The 19,863-nt window shown below is 36.2% G+C and overlaps 1 protein-coding gene across 1 annotated transcript; it reads right to left on the bottom strand.

Annotated features, from left to right (window-relative positions):
• Positions 1-18,633: 18,633 nt before the first annotated feature.
• LOC309867802 (olfactory receptor 4F3/4F16/4F29-like) lies at positions 18,634-19,578 on the bottom strand (the record flags this gene model as incomplete). The annotated part of the gene is made up of 1 exon (XM_082736873.1): positions 18,634-19,578. The coding sequence occupies exon 1, from the start codon at positions 19,570-19,572 to the stop codon at positions 18,634-18,636; it is 939 nt and encodes a 312-aa protein (XP_082592999.1). The 5' UTR covers positions 19,573-19,578.
• Positions 19,579-19,863: the final 285 nt, after the last annotated feature.

Raw genomic sequence — 19,863 nt, 5'->3', positions numbered from 1 at the left:
GAAATCTAGGAAGATCTCTAGTCATTATAGATCGGAAAATAAATACACAAATATGTTAAATAACTTGACCAAAACCATAAATTTACTTAGTGTTAGAGCTTGTATCAGAACTCAGGTTTACAGACTCCAACATCAGCCGACTTTCCAATTCCCTATCTTCTTTCAGTTATCTATGACTTACTGAGGATACAGCCTGAACAAAAGCATGTAGCAGGGTGATAGTAGAAAATTGTTGGAGGAAAGATGAGCCCCTCATAGCTGATGATTGTGCTTTATTGATAATGCTGATAGCTGATGTCTTAGCCTCCACTATTAATAATCTCTGACACTGCCCATCAACAAATTAATGTACCTCGGTGTCCTGGAAAAGTTGGGTATTCTCTAAAACATTTGTTTTTGTTATAATTGTCCAGGCAAATACTCTTATTTAGAATAGATGGGTTTTTTTGGATGAACTCGATATAAAATGCTAGTTTAATCTGTTCTGCTCAATCTTTTCCTCCCTGAGGGACTGAGACTCCTGAAGAAGGTCCAGCATGAGCTAACCACTTATGCCATAATGTTGCCTGTATTCAAGTTCTGCTTTCTTAGTGAAATCACTTTGAATCTGTCAACCTGAGTAGTTTTCTGTTTCTAGCATTTCATTTTAACTCTCTTAGTGAATTATAAGACTACCCTAATATTTCTTCATAAGCTCCACAGTGTCTAGAATAATGTTGGAGAATATAACAGGTCTTAGTAAAAAGCTTCAGTGCCCCATTTGAATCCAAGTGTACTGAGGTTGATCATCAATCTCAGTGTGGATGCAGGGACTCCAGACTTTATCTGGGACTTCAATATTAAATATAGGCTCTGTTTATGATTGCATTGCTCTTTGGCTTAATCTCTGTTTTAACTCTTACATCTTACAACAATAATTTATATTATTTTTTAAAGAAGCTACAATGGAACAATTATAGTCTTCAATATCTGAAAAACCATATTTCACATTCTGTCACCTAATAACTTGGTGACCTTGAGTAACATACATTTCATCTCTGGGTCCTTTTCCCATCTGAAAAATGGAGAAAATAGTGTCTTACATAACTGAGAATGTGAGAAAATACATGTCACCAAATCTAGTTAATTCTTTCTCTTTAATGCCTTTTGGTAATGGAAATAACCTGTATGTCCATAGTGAGGTCATATATAAATAAATCTTGGTAGATTAATACAGTGGGTTGAATTATTTGGTAAGTAAATGAATGAACCAGATATATATATTTGTCACCATGAAAAAATCTCAAAAAATAAAATGTTGAATAAAAAAATCAAATTATAAAATCATACATGTAAACTGAAAAAATTTTTATAAATTCCAAAATAATACATATTATTAAATATAAATAAATACATAGGTAGTAGAAATATGAAAGTTTGAATAAGAAGGATATCTAACCAACTTCAGAATACTGTTTTTCTCTGTGGAGGAAAAGAGAGGACTCTGACAACATGATTGATTTCAATTGTTTTTGTAATGACATACTACTCAAGAAAGTCTGATAAAATGACATGTTTATTTTTAAATCTTGATGTTAAATACACAGTGCCCACCATATGGTTTTGAGTACTTTTCTTTTTTTATTTTTTTATTGTGTTATGCTAGTCACCATCATTAGTTTTTGATGTAATGTTCCATGATTCATTGTTTGCGTGTAACACCCAGTGTTCCCTGCAATACGTGCCCTCTTAATACCCACCGCCAGCCTCACCTACCGCCCCACTCCTCTCCCCTCTAAAAGGGCTGAAGTATGTTTCACAGTTTCTTTTTAAGTTAACACATCTGCCGTGTATTGCTTCTTTTACTTCCAACTCCCTCCTTTCAACAGTTATCACCAGATCTACCGCAAAGCTTCATCAAGATTCTCTCCTTCAAGTGTTTCTCCTGCTCCAACAATAATCTATCTGCTCTCAAAACAAATCCAGCCACAGTATTAATAGTTTAGAGATTCCTCTTTTGCCTCCAGATGAACACAACCTTGTAATAAGGCATTCAAACCTGTCTGGAGTCTGGACTTTTCCAGCCTCATTTTTCTACCTCATTTTATTACATCCTTCCTCACACCCAAGTTCCAACAATATCTATTTATTATCTGAAAATAGCACATCATACATATGCCTCCATGCCTTTAAACATACTTTTTCTTCTTCAATTACCCTTCCACCCTTTCCACCCACTGCTCTTCTTTCTGGAAGAATACAATCCATGCCTCAAAGTAAACACATGCTATAATGTTTAGACTCCTTTCCCTTCCACCTCTCTAAAATATAAGCAGATTTATACTCTCCTTGTCCACCTTCCTACTCATAACACTTTGTTTATGCCCCAGAGCATTACATATCACCTTACATTATGGTTAGTTTTATTTGTAGATGAATTGATGTGGAGGAATTGGAAATATTATCCTTTTTTATAATCTCAACTGCTATGACATAATTAGAATAAAAAAGGAGGGAGAGAAACACTAAAAATATTGCCTCTATCAAAATTGGCTAATGGTTCTAATAATGTGGAAATATGACCTAGACATAATAAGGATAGCCTTCAATGTGGGAAAATCAGATTGCAATTGAAATAGTAATAGGTATAACAGCTTTGTATTTATAATATCATGTATTTATAATAACAAAGAGAGAAAGGATATAATTGGGGCGCCTGGGTGGCTCAGTGGGTTAAGCCACTGCCTTCGGCTCAGGTCATGATCTCAGGGTCCTGGGATCGAGTCCCGCATCGGGCTCTCTTCTCAGCAGGGAGCCTGCTTCCCTCTCTCTCTCTCTCTGCCTGCCTCTCCATCTACTTGTGATTTCTCTCTGTCAAATAAATAAATAAAATCTTAAAAAAAAAAAAAAAGAAAGAAAGGATATAATTGGATGATTTTCAAAAAATAAACCATGAAAATATGATGACATAACTAGGAAAGATGGATTAAAAGACTGGGAAGAGTTCTGAAGAGAGAAAAAAATAGAAGATAGATTATAAAGGTGAAGAAGAATTAAATAAAGAAAAAAAAATGTCAAATTTTAAAAAGGAAGGAGGAAAAAGTATATGATTATGTCGATGTAGTAGAAGTAGTATATAATTTCAAAGAGAAGATAAGGAATACTTTAAGTAAGAGGTAGATTATCAGGTATGATTTTTGTTACTTTCTAGACTCATTCTCCAGAAATTCTGTAATTCTTAACAATTGATGGCACTATGTCTGCCGCTATCTTTCAAGTGCTTCTTGAGATTTATCACTTTCTCTGAAGCTTTATCACTTACACACATCTAGCTGTAAATATATTTGTCTTTTTGCTCTCCAATCTCCTTTACCCTACATAAGAACCACAAAATTGAGGAAGGTGAATTTTAAGGGGCAGGAGCTATAAATATGGGATACCCCCCTATAGTGGGGAAGAAAGAAATGAAAAGTAAAATTTCCCCAGATGTACTAAAAGGAAGAGAAATGCATAGCCAAATATCAAAGAATATAGAAATTCACACAACAAAGTTTTAAATCCACTTGAGGCATAGTCAGGATCCAATTTTCCACCCTCAGCAGAGTCACAGACAGGATTCTGGATCAAGACATTTGGATAGGATGTTTATTCACTTGGAATTCATCAAATATCTACAGTCAACCTCCTAGTTGATTATATTTTGAAACCACCTTCTCCTAGTTTGGCTGTGCTCCAAAGAAAAAGTCTTTCAGTTGTTTTTCTCAAACACAACCATTGGTTTTAACTAACTAAATATCCATAATATAAAAGAAAAGCCCTAACTCTTTGCCTTGTATTGTGATTAATCCTTTTTCTTGACCCATATAGAATTTATCAATCTTCCAGAAATGGATTCCCAGATATCTAATACTTTATAGATGAAAGAAATATTGGTAGCTGGGCTTCCAAATAATAGAATTATCAAGCTGAAAGGGAGACACGTCTCCTAAGTTTCAAAATCTAAGCCATCATTCATATAAATTTCCTTCTCAATCCAAAAATATTGAGGTTTTGGGGGCACCTGGATGGCTCAGTCATTAAGCATCTGCCTTAAGCAGGGTCCTGGGATCAAGCTGTCTTTGGGGGCGGGGACTGCTCAGCAGGAAGCCTGGCTCCCTCTTCTACTTCCCCAGCTTTTGTTCCCATTCATGCTGTCTTTCTCTGTCAAACATATAAATAAAATCTTTTTTAAAAAAATATTGAGGTTTGAGGCGCCTAGGTGGCTCAGTGGGTTAAAGCCTCTGTCTTCGGCTCAGGTCATGATCTCAGGGTCTTGGGATAGAGCCCCACATCAGGCTCTCTGCTCAGCAGGGAGCCTGCTTCCCCCCCCCCCCACTGCCTGCCTCTCTACGCACTTGTGATCTCTCTCTGTGTGTCCAATGAATAAATAAATTCTTTAAAAAAAAAAATATTGAGGTTAGAACTTCCCTCATCTAAAATATCCTGCACTTTGTTTCTCAAATTATCCCAAATCTTTCTTCATACCTAAGTAAAATTCTGCTGCTTCTAACTTAAGATCATTTCTTTTACTTTTAGTAACTTCATGCAATATGAAGAATTTCTGTGTCCCTTTAACTTTTTTGTATTCCTTATACCCTGCTTTTTATTTCTGTCAATGAACTTTTTACACACATAAACTCAACCAATCAAGTCATCCCTTAGCTTTCTGAATGCTAACTGAAGTAAGTCAGTCAGAGAAAGACAAATACCATATCATTTCACTCACATGTGAAATGAAAGAAGCCAAAGAAAGAAGAAAGAACAAACAAAAAAACAAACAAACAAACAAACAAAACAGATTCTTACGTACGGAGAACAAACTTGTGGTTGCCTGAGGAGAGGGGGAAGGAGGATTGGGTAAAGTAGGTGAAGGGGATTAAGAATAAATTTATCGTGATGAGCACTGAGTAATACATGGAGGGGCTGAATCATTATATTGTACCTCTAAAGCTTGTATATTAATTATACTGGAATACTGTATATTAATTATACCTGAATAAAAATTGAATAAGAATTAATTAAATTTTTAAAAACTCAAATCCTTTCATACTTCCTCTTACAATCTCTTTCTCATCTACCTCTCCACTCCAAAAATGACAAAAAGAAAAAGCAAATTTCTCAATTTTCTCTAAATCCTCCCACATTCTACTAACAGTTTACAAAACTAATGCAAAACATTGTAAAATTCTGCACAAGAGAGCAGGAGAACTAATTTGATCTCCTGGTAGTTTCCATTTTCTTTTTAAATTTTCCACAGCATATTTTAGGATGACATGTACGTTGGAAATAATTTATTCAGCTTTGGGCCTTTGGATGTCTCCTCTATTCAGGGATTTATGATACTCTTCTATCTTACAAATTATACAAGTAACTAATAAATGTACTTCCCTCTTCACAGAAAATAATGTCTATACTTCACCTTATTTGAAAAGCTTATAATCCTTGTTTTCTTAGTTATGTGTGTCGCCAATGTTTCTCACCTTTTTGTCAATTTGCAGGATGTGAGAATCATTTATATAATCATCACAGGTAACAGAATGCTGGAACCTAAACATTATAAAACCATATGACTTTTTCTAATATCTTTCACATTATCATATCACTGTGTCACTGTAGTTAAAAGTAAAGGTCAGCTAGCGTTCTCCAATGTGTCAGTACCCAATTATTCTCCACTACTGGTCAATTGGTTATCCCAAATGCCATGTACTGTGCTTTAGAATAACACTTACATACCTGAGGATATGACTCATGTTCATGGGAAGTCCAACAACAGAACCATGTCTGACACTAGAGCTGCTCTCCTTGTTATTAAATTTATTACCATCTGCCCATCTTTCCTGTATAAATAAGAGGATTTTCATGGAGTCCTAGATTTTCATTTGTTCTTTAACACAAAGTGCCATAAAATCTTGCCATATGTGGAAATAAAGCAAATTAAGAGTTCTAGACAACAGTGAGCAAGTGACACTGCAGACAGGAGTTTAGAAGAAGCTCATGGATCAAGGGACTTTATCCCTAGGGACCTTTTGGTTTGACCTGAGCAACCAAAGTTCCCAAAAATTCATAATTATATACTAGAGAAGAAGAAGAAAAACATATTTATCAATATAGTAGATTAGAATAGACTATATTCAAGATGTTACCTTGATTTATAACTCACAAATATTTCAATATATAGCTTACAGACTTCGCTTTTTACTCTTGCCCCAGTACCCAGAAATACCAGAGTAAGCCCTTTTCCATCTGCTAGTTCAGTAACATAAGGAGCCCAAAGTGGTCAAAGACTTTTTCACTTTGGAAACATTCTTCTCTGGAGCACTAGGCCCTGCAAACCTACTAAACCAAAGTCCACAAGAATAAATATAGGGGGCATAAATTTCTCCAATAAATTCTTTGTTCTTAATATTTGAGTGACTTTTTCCACTTTGAATTCATATATTCCAACTTTAGGAAAGATAGCAATGTATACCTTGGCCAATGGTTTAAGATGTATACAGCATCAAATAGCTTCCTAAACATGCAAGGTTTTATACCAACCTCTCAGTTGATACAAAAGCTGAGTACTCTCTAGCTCATTCCACCATTCTATCACTCTTATTTTTGGGTCATGGAGGGCAAATACCTCTAGTGAATCATATAGGTATAAACACATTGTCATACTTTATTTTATTTATATATTTCTCCAGAGCCAGTGTTGTATAGCAAATGATAAGTAAGACAGGAAAGGTATTCTCTAAATCTATGAATGGTAGTGCTAGCAGAAGCACCATGAGTAGAGGAAAAAATCAGAACCCAGAATAAATTTGTATAGCCATGAAGACAGGTCTCTAATCCTTCCAGAAAAGGTGGACCCTGGGTTTCCTGAGAGTATGGTGAGGTATAATACCATAGAAAGTATTGAGGCTTTACTTTCGCATTGGCAGCTTGGGCACTCAGCCATGATGGTAGAGAAATCACCCTTAGTGAAGAGAAATTCATGTTGTTGAGTCTACACAGAGACTTGTTGCTATGTCCACTGTTTAGACTTCCTAGGTAAACAGATTCTGAGAGGAAAATCAACACAGGAAACTTGTTAGGGAATGCTATGAGGATTCATTAATTCCATTTGAAAGTAGGGAATTAAGCAGAAAGTGACAAAGGCAGAAGTTGGATGACAGTAGTTAACAACAAGGATCTCTGCACATGGGATGAGATTCTAAAATCTTGAATTTTTGCTTCTGCCTAGTGCCCAGAAGGGAAGTTGCCATAAACAAATTTAATGTGACTCTTGTTATGTCACTGATGAAAATTTTCCTCTTGTTGTAGAAACCAGGACTTCTAAACCCAAGGTGCCTAGAGCTCCAACAATGAGAAGTTCAGACTTCCCAAATGTACCCTGGTTCCTGGATCCATATATGCTACTTCATTGGAACATAGCCCTAAATAAAAATTACTGATTGTTTATACATGCAGTATTCTAGAGAATGCCACCACATTCTCAAAATATCATCTACAAGCTAGTGCTTCAAATGAAAATGCAGGAAGCCACTCCACTGGTCCAGCAGATTACAGGTGGTGCAGTAAAATGGAGACAGTAGAGCCAACTGTTATATACTAACTCCCTCACCTCTTTTTTTAAGGTAGAGCTTTGGTATGATATGATATTTGTGAGATGTCATGTCCATATGTAAAATACTCTGTAATTTGTAGGAAAATGGCTGTCACAAAATGATAGCAATTTGCCTTTAGATTATCCCAGTGATGCTTCCTATAACCTTCACATTTTACCTCTTCTTACCAGTAATTTCTTTTTAATTCCATTATGTATTCCAGGTAGTGTAACCCAATAAGTTGGGCCCTTTGCACAGAACCTGAAACTGCTGCAAAAGAACCTTTTCCAAATCTAGGCTCCCCTCTGAGCTAACAACTTTCATGTCATCTGGTTTAGGTGTTAGAATAGTAGTCCTGTATATAAACTATGCTTTTTTCAGAAAGGGTAAAAGCCATACTGTGTCCGTAGAAGCTGCACCATTTTGTGTTCCCACCAACATCTTCACCAACTCTTGTAATCTTTTCTCTTTTTGCTAATAGGCTTCACAAGGGTGAAAGGTGATATTTCATTTTGGTGTTGATTTGCATTTCCCTGACAATCAGTGATATTGATCTTTTTATATACCTGTGCCCATTTGTATGTTTTCTTTGGAGAAAAGTCTATTCAACCCTTTTGCCCATTTATTAATTAGATTGTGTTTCTGTTTGGGGTGGGGTTTTTTGCCACTGAATTGTTTGAGTTTCTTATGTATTTTGAATATTAATTCCTTATCAGATAAAAGGTTTATAAATATTTCCTTCAATCCTATAATTTATCTTTTGACTCTATGTTTATTTATTTGTTTGTGTTGGTTTTGGGGTGTTTTTGTTTTTTAGTTTGATTTAGGCCAACTTTTCTAATTTTGGTTATGTTGCTTGTGCCTTTGGTGTCATTTGAGAGAGGTCATTGCCAAACCCAATAAAGCTCTTCTTCTATGTCTCCTCTATGAGTTTTACAGTTCCATCACTTATATTTGAGTCTTTAATCCATTCTGAGTTGTAACATAAGGATCCAGTTTCATTCTTTTGCCTGTGGATATTCAGTTTTTCCAAGCCTTTTGTTGAAGAGACTACACTTTCCCCATTAAGTATCTTGGTACCCTTGTCAAATATTAGTTGGTCATATATGTATAAGTTTACTATTGGTGTCTTCAGTCTGTTCCGTTGGTCTGTATGTCTGTTTTGTGCCAGTACCATATTGTTTTAACTACAAGATTCTGAAGTCAGGAAATATGATGCCTCCAGCTTTGTTCTTCTTTCTCAATATTGCTTCAGCTGTCAAGATCATTTGTAGTTTTACATGAATTTTAGGATTTTTTTTTCTATTCCTATAAAAAATGACATTGGAATTTTGATAGGGATTTCATTGAATCTGTGGATATCATTTGGTAATATGGATAATTTAACCATAGTAAGTCTTCTGATGTGTAATCATGGTCTTCCATTTATTTTCATCTGTTTAATTTCTTTCATCAATGATTTGTAAATTACAGCATGAGTCTTCTACCTCTTTGGTCAAATTTATCTTTATTTTCTTCTTTTTGATGCCATTATTACTGTGACTATTTTCTTAATTTACATTTTAGATAACTCACTGTTAATGTATGGAAATGATATAGAATTACCATAGGATCCAGCAATCTCACTTCATGGTATATATTTAAAAGTACTTAAGCCAGAATCTCAAAGAGATATATGCACTTCCATGTTCATTGCAGCATTATTCACAATAGATAAGATATGGAAACAGCCTAAATATGCATCAACAGATGAATGGATAAAGAAAATCTGGGGGGCACCTAGGTAGCTCAGTCAGTTGGGAAGCTGCCTTCGGCTCATGTCATGATTCAAGGGTCCTGAGATTAAGTCCTGCATCACCCTCCCTTTCCAGTGGGGAGGCTGCTTTTCCCTTTCCCTTTGCCCCCCAGCCCCTCCTCCTGCTCATTCTCTCTCTCTCTCTCAAATAAATAAATAAAATCTTTAAAAAGTTTTTTTTTTCCAATAGATATTTTATTCTTTATGTGACAGACAGGGATCATTAGTAGGCAGAAAAGCAAGCAGAGGTGGGGGGAAGCAGGTGCCCGGCTGAGCAGAGAGTTGGATGTGGGGCTCGATCCCAGGACCCTGGGATCATGACCTGAGCCAAAGGCAAAGGATTTAACCCCCTGAGCCACCCAGGCACCCCTAAAAAGTTTTTTTAACAGATAAATACTGCATAATTATTCTTATATTATAAAAAATAGTCAAATTTACAGAAACATGGAGCAGGACAGTGGTTTCTGGGACTGTGGGAGGGAGAGATGGGAAGGTTTTAGTCAAAGGGTACAGAGCTTCAGTTCAACAAAATGATAAGTACTAGAGGTCTAATGTACAGCATAAATCCTGTAGTTAATAATACTGTATTGCATACATTAAAATATGCTAAAAGGATAGATCTTATGTTATATTTTTTATCACAAAATAATAAATAAATAATGGGTGGGAGGAAGGGAGGAAACTTTTGGAAGTGATGGTTATGTTTAATAGCATAGATTATGGTGATGTTTTCATGAGTTATACTTAATTCCAAATTTATCAAGTTGTGTATTTTAAGAATATTCAGTTTTTTGTATGTTAATCATACCTCAATAAAGTAGTTTTAAAATAGAAAGAGTAGGGGTGTGTGGTGGTACCATCAGTTGAGTGACTGACTCTCCGTTTCAGCTTGCGTTGTGATCTCATGGGTCATGGGATCTCAGCCCTGGATAGGGCTCTGCACTCAGCAGAGTCTGCTTGAGACTCTCTCTCCCTCTCTAAAATAAATAAGTAAATATTTTTAAGAAATAAAAAGACTAAACCATTTGGAAATGATGAAATAAAGTAGCCATAGCCATGACCTTAGTCTCTTAGTTGACAGAATAATATCATAATTCACTTTTTTGTAGGGTAGGACATAAAGCAGTAGATCAATATTTAGGGTCATTCAGATAGAAATTTATAATCTTCTACTTCCTAACATAGTCTGGAGTTACTAACAAATGATGAGTTTAACTTGGAGTTACTGGGAAATAATAAAATTTGCAAAGAAGTGTATCAATGTGATTATCCTACAAGTTTCTCCACTTGTTTATTCTTCCTGAGATGGGTAAAAAGAGCTCTGGACACTATTCAGAGTAGCAGAAAGATATACAGGTATGGGCATGGGAGCTGCATGCTCCCAATTGGTTGTTTTTAGTGCTATCAATGCAATATGCCCTGTAGAAGAATGTTGTTGCTAGGACCTAAATAAATTTTGCTAGTGACTGTAAAATTCTTTCTTTTTAGAGTTAAGGAAACCAAGGTACAGAAAGAATAAATGGCATTGCTGAAGCTAAGGAACAAGTTGGTGGCAAGCCCAGAATTAATACATTTGACCCTTGGTTTCCAGTCAGTCTGGTTATTTCTACTACTGCATGCTTCTTTTTCTGTGATGGTTCAACCATTGCATCTAGTTGATGGCCCAGGAAATCATAATATAACAAAGCTAGTTCCTTCCGCATAGTCCATGTCTTCACACTTACTTCAGGAATCTTGAATTTTCTGCTCCTACTTTATCCTTCATCTGGAGACCAACACTTGAGAGAGCTGAACAACTCTAGTGAATAATTTCTCTAATAAGTAGCATGAAATCATGATTTGACTCCACTCAATCTGCTATTTTTTATATTTGGTTGTGAATTTATCTGTTCCAATTTCCCTATTGAATTACAGAATTAATTCATTTCTGACTCCTTAGATTCATCTCTTTTTTCATGAAGAGTTTCTATCCATCTAACCTACCTGAATCACTGTCCAAATCATGATGGAGTCAAAAGACCACAGAATTCAGAGCTCTTACTTTTTAGAATATTATCATCTATCATAAAAAGATAACTGACCAGCAGCACTTAAATATTATATGCACAGTTTCATTTTAATATATACTGCTAAATAGTCCTATACAGAAGTCTCATGAGTACAACTGTTTATTTGAAAGAATACATTTTGGGGCACCCAGGTGGCTCAGTGGGTTAAAGCCTCTGCCTTCAGCTCAGGTCATGATCCCAGGGTCCTGGGATGGTGACCCACATCCAGCTCTCTGCTGGGCAGGGAGTCTGCTTCCCTTCCTCTCTTTCTGCCTGCCTCTCTGCCTACTTGTGATCTCTGTCTGTCAAATAAATAAATAAAATCTGTAAAATAAATAAATAAAAAGAATACATTAAAATATTTACTTGAATTAGATACTTACTGATTAGATCAAAAGATACTACATCACTGAAGGGACATAGCCTAATGATTCCTTCTTTTCTCTTGCTCAGTGCATTCATGACCTGTAAGGAGTGGAATTACCATAAGAGAAGCATTGTGTGTATCATTCTAGGATTTGTTTCTCTTACAAATCCAGGAACACCTCATCAACATCTTAGCCCATAAGCCTACACCCTGCCATATCACTTGGACCTTCTTTCCAGGTTTCAAAAATGGAATCCTTCACTATGCCACAGAGGAGGAACTTTCTAGCCCAGGTCTTAAAAACAGTATATCTACCCATAGTATTTGGACTTTTCAGCCTAGATATTGGTTTTTTTTTTTTTTCTTTTCACCACTTTTTTTTTTAATTTTTTATAAACATATATTTTTTTTCTTTTTTTTTTTTAATTTTTTATTTTTTATAAACATATATTTTTATCCCCAGGGGTACATGTCTGTGAATCACCAGGTTTACACACTTCACAGCACTCACCAAAGCACATACCCTCCCCAATGTCCATAATCCCACCCCCTTCTCCCAAACCCCCTCCCCCCAGCAACCCTCAGTTTGTTTTGTGAGATTAAGAGTCACTTATGGTTTGTCTCCCTCCCAATCCCATCTTGTTTCATTTATTCTTCTCGTACCCACTTAAGCCCCCATGTTGTATCAACACTTCCTCATATCAGGGAGATCATATGATAGTTGGAGCAGAAGCATAGATATTGGTTTTTAATTTGGATTTCCCTGATTAATAGTGAAGTTGGACATTATTCATACTGACTGTTTCTTTATCTTAAACTTCTTAAATGTCTTAAAATGCAACAGTTTCTGTGTTTTAAAGTCTCAAAAATATATAACCAATATTCTTCATTTAATTCACAAATCTCTTGGCTCTTAGGTCTCTCGGGATATTACTTGTGTAAATGAGAATCAGTCTGACTAGTGTTTTTCTCTCTTGGGTTTGGCTCCTTAAAATTCTCATGTCACAGTGCCCAATTATAGCACAGGTCAGAATCATGGAAACAGTGAAATTAAGAGTTATGAAGACCATTTTTTTAAAATATTTTTATTTATTTATTTGACAGACAGAGATCACAAGTAGGCAGAGAGGCAGGCAGAGAGAGAGAGGAAGGGAAGCAGGCCTCCCGCTGTGCAGAGAGCCCAATGCAGGGCATGATCCCAGGAGCCTGGGATCATGACCTGAGCCAAAGGCAGTGACTTTAACCCACTGAGCCACCCAGGTGCCCCATGAAGACCATTTAAAGAGGGATTCATTCAGTCTTAGAAAATGATTCCATCAAAATTTGATTGAAACCAGGTTATCATCCTATTACTTTGTTCTCTCATTAGTGAGTTAAGTAAATACTTCACACATGATCACTTTATACACAAATCATGTTCTTAACTTTTTGAAAATTATGCTTCCACCATTTGGGAGGCCTACCAAGATGTCCAAGTTAACTCACCTTGTGGGGCCAATAAACTGTGTTTCCTAAGCAATGTGCTTCATGAAATGTTTATTCCTAGGTATGTCTCTTCTGAGTTCTCATAGAGAATTCAAAGCAGCATGAAAACTTTACCTTCACTGACAGTCTGATCTCTGTTTTACCTTTCTGCTTTGGTAGTTTTTGTTGATTGGTTGGTTTCTGGCTCTTGCCAAGTTTTGTTCTAAAGCTGGTTTGCATGACTAATATATTATTCCTCATTGGTGACAACAGAGATTGTGAATTTGGTTTCATGATTTGATAATTTGTTGATCTCTGTTGGGATGGTGAGGATCCATGAGGGATTGAGTTGTGCCCCCTCCCCCACCAAAATTCATGTTGAAGTCTTAACCCCCAGTAATTTAGAATGTGAACTTAGTTTGGAAATAAGGCTATTGTAAATGTAATGAGTTAAGATTAGGTTGAGCTCTAATCCAATTTGACTGGTGTCCTTTTAAAAAGGGGAAATTTGGACACCAGCAGACTTGACAAGAGGAAAAATAACGTGGGAAAAAACCAGGGAGAGGACAGCCATCTACAAGTCATGGAGAAAGACTTGGAACTGATCCTTCCCTCACAGTTCTTAGAAGGAACTAACCCTGCCACCACCTTGATTTTAAACTTCTGGTTTCCAGAACTGTGATGCAATAATTTCTGTTATTTATGATACCTAGTTTGTGGGGCTTTGTTGCACAACTTTAGCAAATTAATACAGGATTTCTCAGATGAGAAATGATGGAGAATTTGGTTTGTTAGGTGTTTTTTAATCTATTTGGGTAAAAATATGTCTTTTTCCAATGGAAACAAAGTTCTTTGTGATCCTATGTCTGTGTGTCTCTACTTTTGATATCTTGGTAAATCCGATTCTATTTTTGATCTGTAGATAAGATGGTAAAACTGAATCTAGGAGCCTTATGATGGTTATGTTTCTGTAATAAATAAAAATTAAACTCTCATTGCATGAATATGAAATGTTTTTCTAATAACATTTATACAAAGCCTTTAAAACAAGAGATTCTGTAAGAATTGGTTTATAGAGATTAACAAGTACTAACATAAATCTAACATACCCCATAATCTGAAGAAGTTTTAAAACCTGAATTTCCATTTTAAATAAGCTAGCTTTTTCTGGGTCACCTGGGCAGCTCAGTTGGCTAAGCATCCAACTCTCAATTTCGGTTAGGTCATGGTCTCATGGTCATGAGACTGAGCTCCATATCCGGGTCTGTGCTGAGCATGGAGTCTGCTTTAGTTCTTCTCTCCCTCTCCCTCTCCCCTGCTTGTGAGCACTCTCTTTCTCTCAATTAATTAACTAATTAGTTAATAAATTAATTAGCTTCTTCAGAAACAAATTCTCATAGAATTTACTAACTCAGAAGCATTTAAGATCATATAATCTAAATAAATTCTTGGACAATACAGACTAATTTGATATTTTTTACAGAACAGCTATACATTTTCTCCCTGATCTTTGCAGTACAGAGCATAAAACAAGCATTTAAAATGAGAAAAAAATGTAAAACCACATGACCAGTCAATTCGTTACACTTCTGACAATTCTGTAGTGTGTCCACTTAAACATAATGTCTAATATCCTTAGCAATTTTAATACTTTGATTTAGTATAAAGTTATTAATGAATATTCTTTGGATAATTTTTAAAAAGGTTAGATATTGAACAATTGGTCACAGTGTGTGACTTATGTCTTTATAGAATATCTATACATTTTGATCAAGATAATCAGTGTGCTCATTTAAGAATAATATTTATTGCCTATAGGAAGGTATAAGTAGGGTGTGTGTGGCATTGGACATTATATTTAATGTGCTCATGAGCTTTGCTAATTTACTAAAATGATTGTATATGACAGGCAATTCTCAATTACCTTCAAAACTCTCAATAAAATAGATATTAGCTATGTTGATTAAAAGTCGTAATTAATATGGGTGACTGAGAATATAACAGAAGTAACATCACCAAAAAGTATCATTAACTATGAAAGTAATAGAATCTGTTTTATCAAGGGGGAAAAATGTATATTTACCTTGTGATAAAGTGTTGTTTCAGAATGTGAAAAGAAATAGTAAAAAATAAAACCAAATAGATACAGAAAGCTGTACATGATTTTCAGGAAATAAATTTTATTTGCTTTGGCTATATATATAACTTTAATTTTTAATTTATTTAAATACTAATTGAAAGGGATACACACACCCTGATGTCTATAGCAGCATTATCAGCAATAGCCAAATTATGGAGAGAGCCCAAATGTCCATCAACTGATGAATAGGTAAAGAAGACGTAATATATAGATGTAACATATATATACAGTGGAAAGTTACTCAGCCATAAAAAAGAATGAAATCTTGCCATTTGTAACAACATGGAGGGAGTTAAAGGGGATTATGCTGGGTGAAATAAGTCAGATAAAGACAAATATCAAATGATTTCACTCAAATGTGGAATTTAAGGAACAAAACAAATGAAAATGAGGGATAAATCAAAGAGTAAAACCAAGAAACAAACTCTTAACTATAGAGAACAAACTGATGGTTACCAGAACTGAGATTGGGGGGAGGGGTGTGGGTGAAATGAGCTTATACAGGAATTCAGTAAAGTGTCAGGATATAAAATCAATGCACAGAAATCAGTTGCATTTCTCTACACCAACAGCAAGACAGAAGAAAGGGAAATTAAGGAGTCAATCCCATTTACAATTGCACCCAAAACCATAAGATACCTAGGAATAAACCTAACCAAAGAGACACAGAATCTATACTCAGAAAACTATAAAGTACTCATGAAAGAAATTGAGTGATGGGGATTAAAGAGTGCATTTGTTGTGATGAGCACTAGGTATTGCATGAAAATGTTAAATCACTATATACATCTGAAACTAATATTACACTGTAGGTGCACCTGGGTGGCTCAGTTTGTTAAGCATCCGACTCTTGGTTTCAGCACAGGTCATATCTTGGTTGTAGGATCGAGCCTTGCATTGGACATTGTGCTCAGTGCAGTCTTTTTCAGATTCTTTCTCACTCTCATTGACTCTCTCTCTCTCTCTTTGAAATAAATAAATGAAATATTTTTTTAAAATAATAATATTACACTGTCTGTGAACTAACTGGAATTTTAAAAATCATGGAAGGAAAATATATGTGTATGTCTCATTAAAATAATGAGTCTGTAAAGAAGCAATGATAGAGGTGAAAATTTTGCACAGCTCAGCATGATCAGCTTATTTAAATAAATGTAGAAATGTTTTGCTATCAAATACTACATTAAAACTAGAGAGTGCCTGGGTGGCACAGATGGTTAAGTGTCTGCCTTCAGCTCAAGTCATGAAACAGGTATCCTGGAATCCAGCTCAGTAGGGAGTCTCGTTCTCCCTCTGCCCCTTCCCCTGCTCATGTGTGTGCATTCTCTCTCTCCCTCTCCCTCAAATAAATAAATAAATAAATAAATAAATAAATAGCTTTTTAAAAAATCATGTTGTAGAAAACTATTTAATGGTTCAAAAAAATCATAATAATTATAATAATAAAAATAAATTAACCAAGACTAAAAATTTTTTTCTATTAAAACAGCATAACATTTGTCTTGGTGTATTTATTCTGTTCTCAACTGGAAGCAGTACATGTAATTCTGTATCATCTTTCTAATTTTCTAAGTAAGCAGATTTCCTGTAGTTCACAAAGTAGGTTGTAGACAAGCTTTTTAATAGAAGACAAGAGAAAAGGAAAGGAAAGAATAACAGAAAACTTCATCAAAATTAAATGTCATTATGTGAAACTTTGTTTCAGTTTTTTATGGGGATGGGACAGGGTATATGCTGCAATGTATATTGTATTCCCTACAATGGGTCACTATCAAAAAGTGTGAAAGACACTGCTCTAAGTGACTCTACCCTAGCCACTTAGATGTTCTCCTCTCATTCACACTCCATGGCTGAACTGCTGTGCAAAACAAATTGTTCAAGACATGAAACCTGTGGAAGAGGCAATTTATCACAGTTATAATAGAGTCATTTAAAAGAGAGTACTGTGGGCGCTTGGGTGGCTCACTCTTAAAGCATCTGCCTTCAGCTCAGTCTTGTTCCCAGGGTCTTGGGATCGAGCCCTGCATTAGGCTACCTGCTTGGAGGGAAGCCTGCCTCTCCATCTCCCACCCCCCTCCTTCTCTTGCTGTCTCTCTCTCTCTCTGCCAATAAATAAAATCTTTTTAAAAATAAATAAAAATAAAAGTAATATATGATGACAGATGTTAACTACATTTATTGTGGTTATTATTTTGCAATATATACAAATACTGAATCATTATTTTGTATGCCCAAAACTAACAATATTATATTTCATTTATAACTCAGTAAAGGAAAGAAGAAAAATTAATAAATTAATAGGACAGCAGTTAGGGAAATTAGAAGGGGACAGAGCAGCAAGTGAAGGGAAGTGGGAAAAGGGAAGGCACCCCCATTGCTCTCTTTTAAATAGCTCTATTATAACTGTAATAAATTGCCTTTTCCACAGGTTTCAAGTCTTGCACAAGTTGACATGACAAAGGAGGAATGATGGCACAGGGAGAAGGAGAAGGAAGAAAGCCTGAAAAATGAGAGGGAAGGGGGTTAGAGATCTTCCTAGCCCAGAGGCCCTAAGTGACTGAGGAAAAATGAAGAAATAGAAGAGAAAAGGGAATGAGAATTTCCTGGGTTTGAATAGTATAATACTAACCGAGGAGAAAGAGCCTTTTCTCAGTTCCTTTTGTTCTAAGAATACATGGCTACTACCCAGATGTTCGCCCACTGGGCTCCAGTATGTGTGTTCTCAAAGATTCTGTGTGTGTGCTCTCAAAGATACTGTCATCCTTGCACAGCACTGGCAAGAGACCCACAGAAGGGGTAGAACATGGGCAAGCTGCAGCATACAATAAGAAGACTTAGTTCATTTCTGTCAGCAAATCCCCCCATTGAGTAGGGATTCCTTTAAAAAGAGAGAGAGACAGCTCTCCCTGTTCTGAAGTCCTTAAAGAAATCTACCTTCTTTTGCATTTCTAACAATCATTTCACACAAATGTTATTCCTTTGGAATTAAGGTTCAAAATCATTATAATCTTAGATTTAAAATACTTCATATGTAACTCCTTCTCTATTTTCAAAAGTGAATGTCCTTCCCTCCTAAATGAAACATAAAAATAGACTCAATATCAGCATGTATAGTCAAATAAAGATAGAACGAACAAGAGCTTTTTTTTGCATTTGACCGCCAGTAATGAACATCAGGAATCAACAAGGGCTCTTCACAATACTGGCATCACTTAAGAGATCTTCCTGTAATTCACTAGCTGTCTGCATACTCTCCTCATTGCCACCTTCATTTCTTGATTCCTGAATGTATAGATGACTGGATTCAGGAAGGGAGTGAGAACAGCATCAAAGATAGCCAGAAACTTATCCAGGTGTATGGTGGAAGATGGCCACATATAGACAAATATCAAAGGACCAAAGAATAAGAATACCACAGTGATGTGAGCTGAGAGTGTGGACAGAGCCTTGGACGAACCAGCTGAAGAGTGTTTCTGAACAGTGAGAATGATGATGATATAGGAAATGATCAGTATGAAGAAGGAGCCAACAGAAATGAATCCACTATTGGCTGTGACCATAAACTCTAGTTGGTAGGTGTCTGTGCAGGCAAGTTTGATGAACCGAGGCAGGTCACAATAAAAACTGTCCAATACATTAGGACCACAGAAGGGCAAGTTTATCACAAAAGCCAGTTGCACCACAGAGTGGATGAGGCCAGTCATCCAGGCAGCCACTAAAAAGAAGATGCACATTCTTGGGCTCATGATGGTCAGATAGTGGAGAGGCTTACATATGGCAACGTATCTGTCAAAGGCCATGGCAATGAGCAGCACCATCTCCACACCACCAATGACGTGGATAAAGAAGATTTGAGCGATGCAGCCACCAAAGGAGATGACCTTATGCTTTCTGAAAAGATCATAAATCATCTTGGGAGAAGTGACTGAAGAAACTCCCAGGTCAATGAAGGAGAGGTTGGCCAACAGAAAGTACATGGGGGAGTGCAAGTGAGGGTCACAAGTCACAGTGAGCATGATGAGGGAGTTTCCCATCATGCTTGCCACGTAAAACGTGGAGGAGAACACAAAGAGGAGAAGTTGGATCTCCCAGGAGTTGGTGAGTCCCAGAAACACAAACTCTGACACCACAGAGTGATTCATTCTATCCATTGGCTTTGTTGGCACGGCTCCCTGAAGAAGGACAATAGGAGAAAATGTCAATTATACTAATTATGTTAATAGATTGGGAGAGAAGTCAAAAATATGAAAGCCTGTTTCTACTATAGCATTAGGACCTACCTGATATGTTTATGGCCTCTCAACTGCGATTACCCAGAAGAATTGGAGCTGTCTTGTGGAGCTGCTCTCTACCACCAGGTCGTCTCTGCATTTGATACCCTGTGCTTCCTCTCAGGGTTGATGCCATGATTCTTCATTCATGAGATATAACATAGTCAACAT

The sequence above is a fragment of the Mustela nivalis genome (assembly GCF_964662115.1).
Source record: "Mustela nivalis genome assembly, chromosome: 6".
Taxonomy (NCBI): Eukaryota; Metazoa; Chordata; class Mammalia; order Carnivora; family Mustelidae; genus Mustela; species Mustela nivalis.
This window is presented reverse-complemented; position numbering and strand designations above follow the sequence as displayed.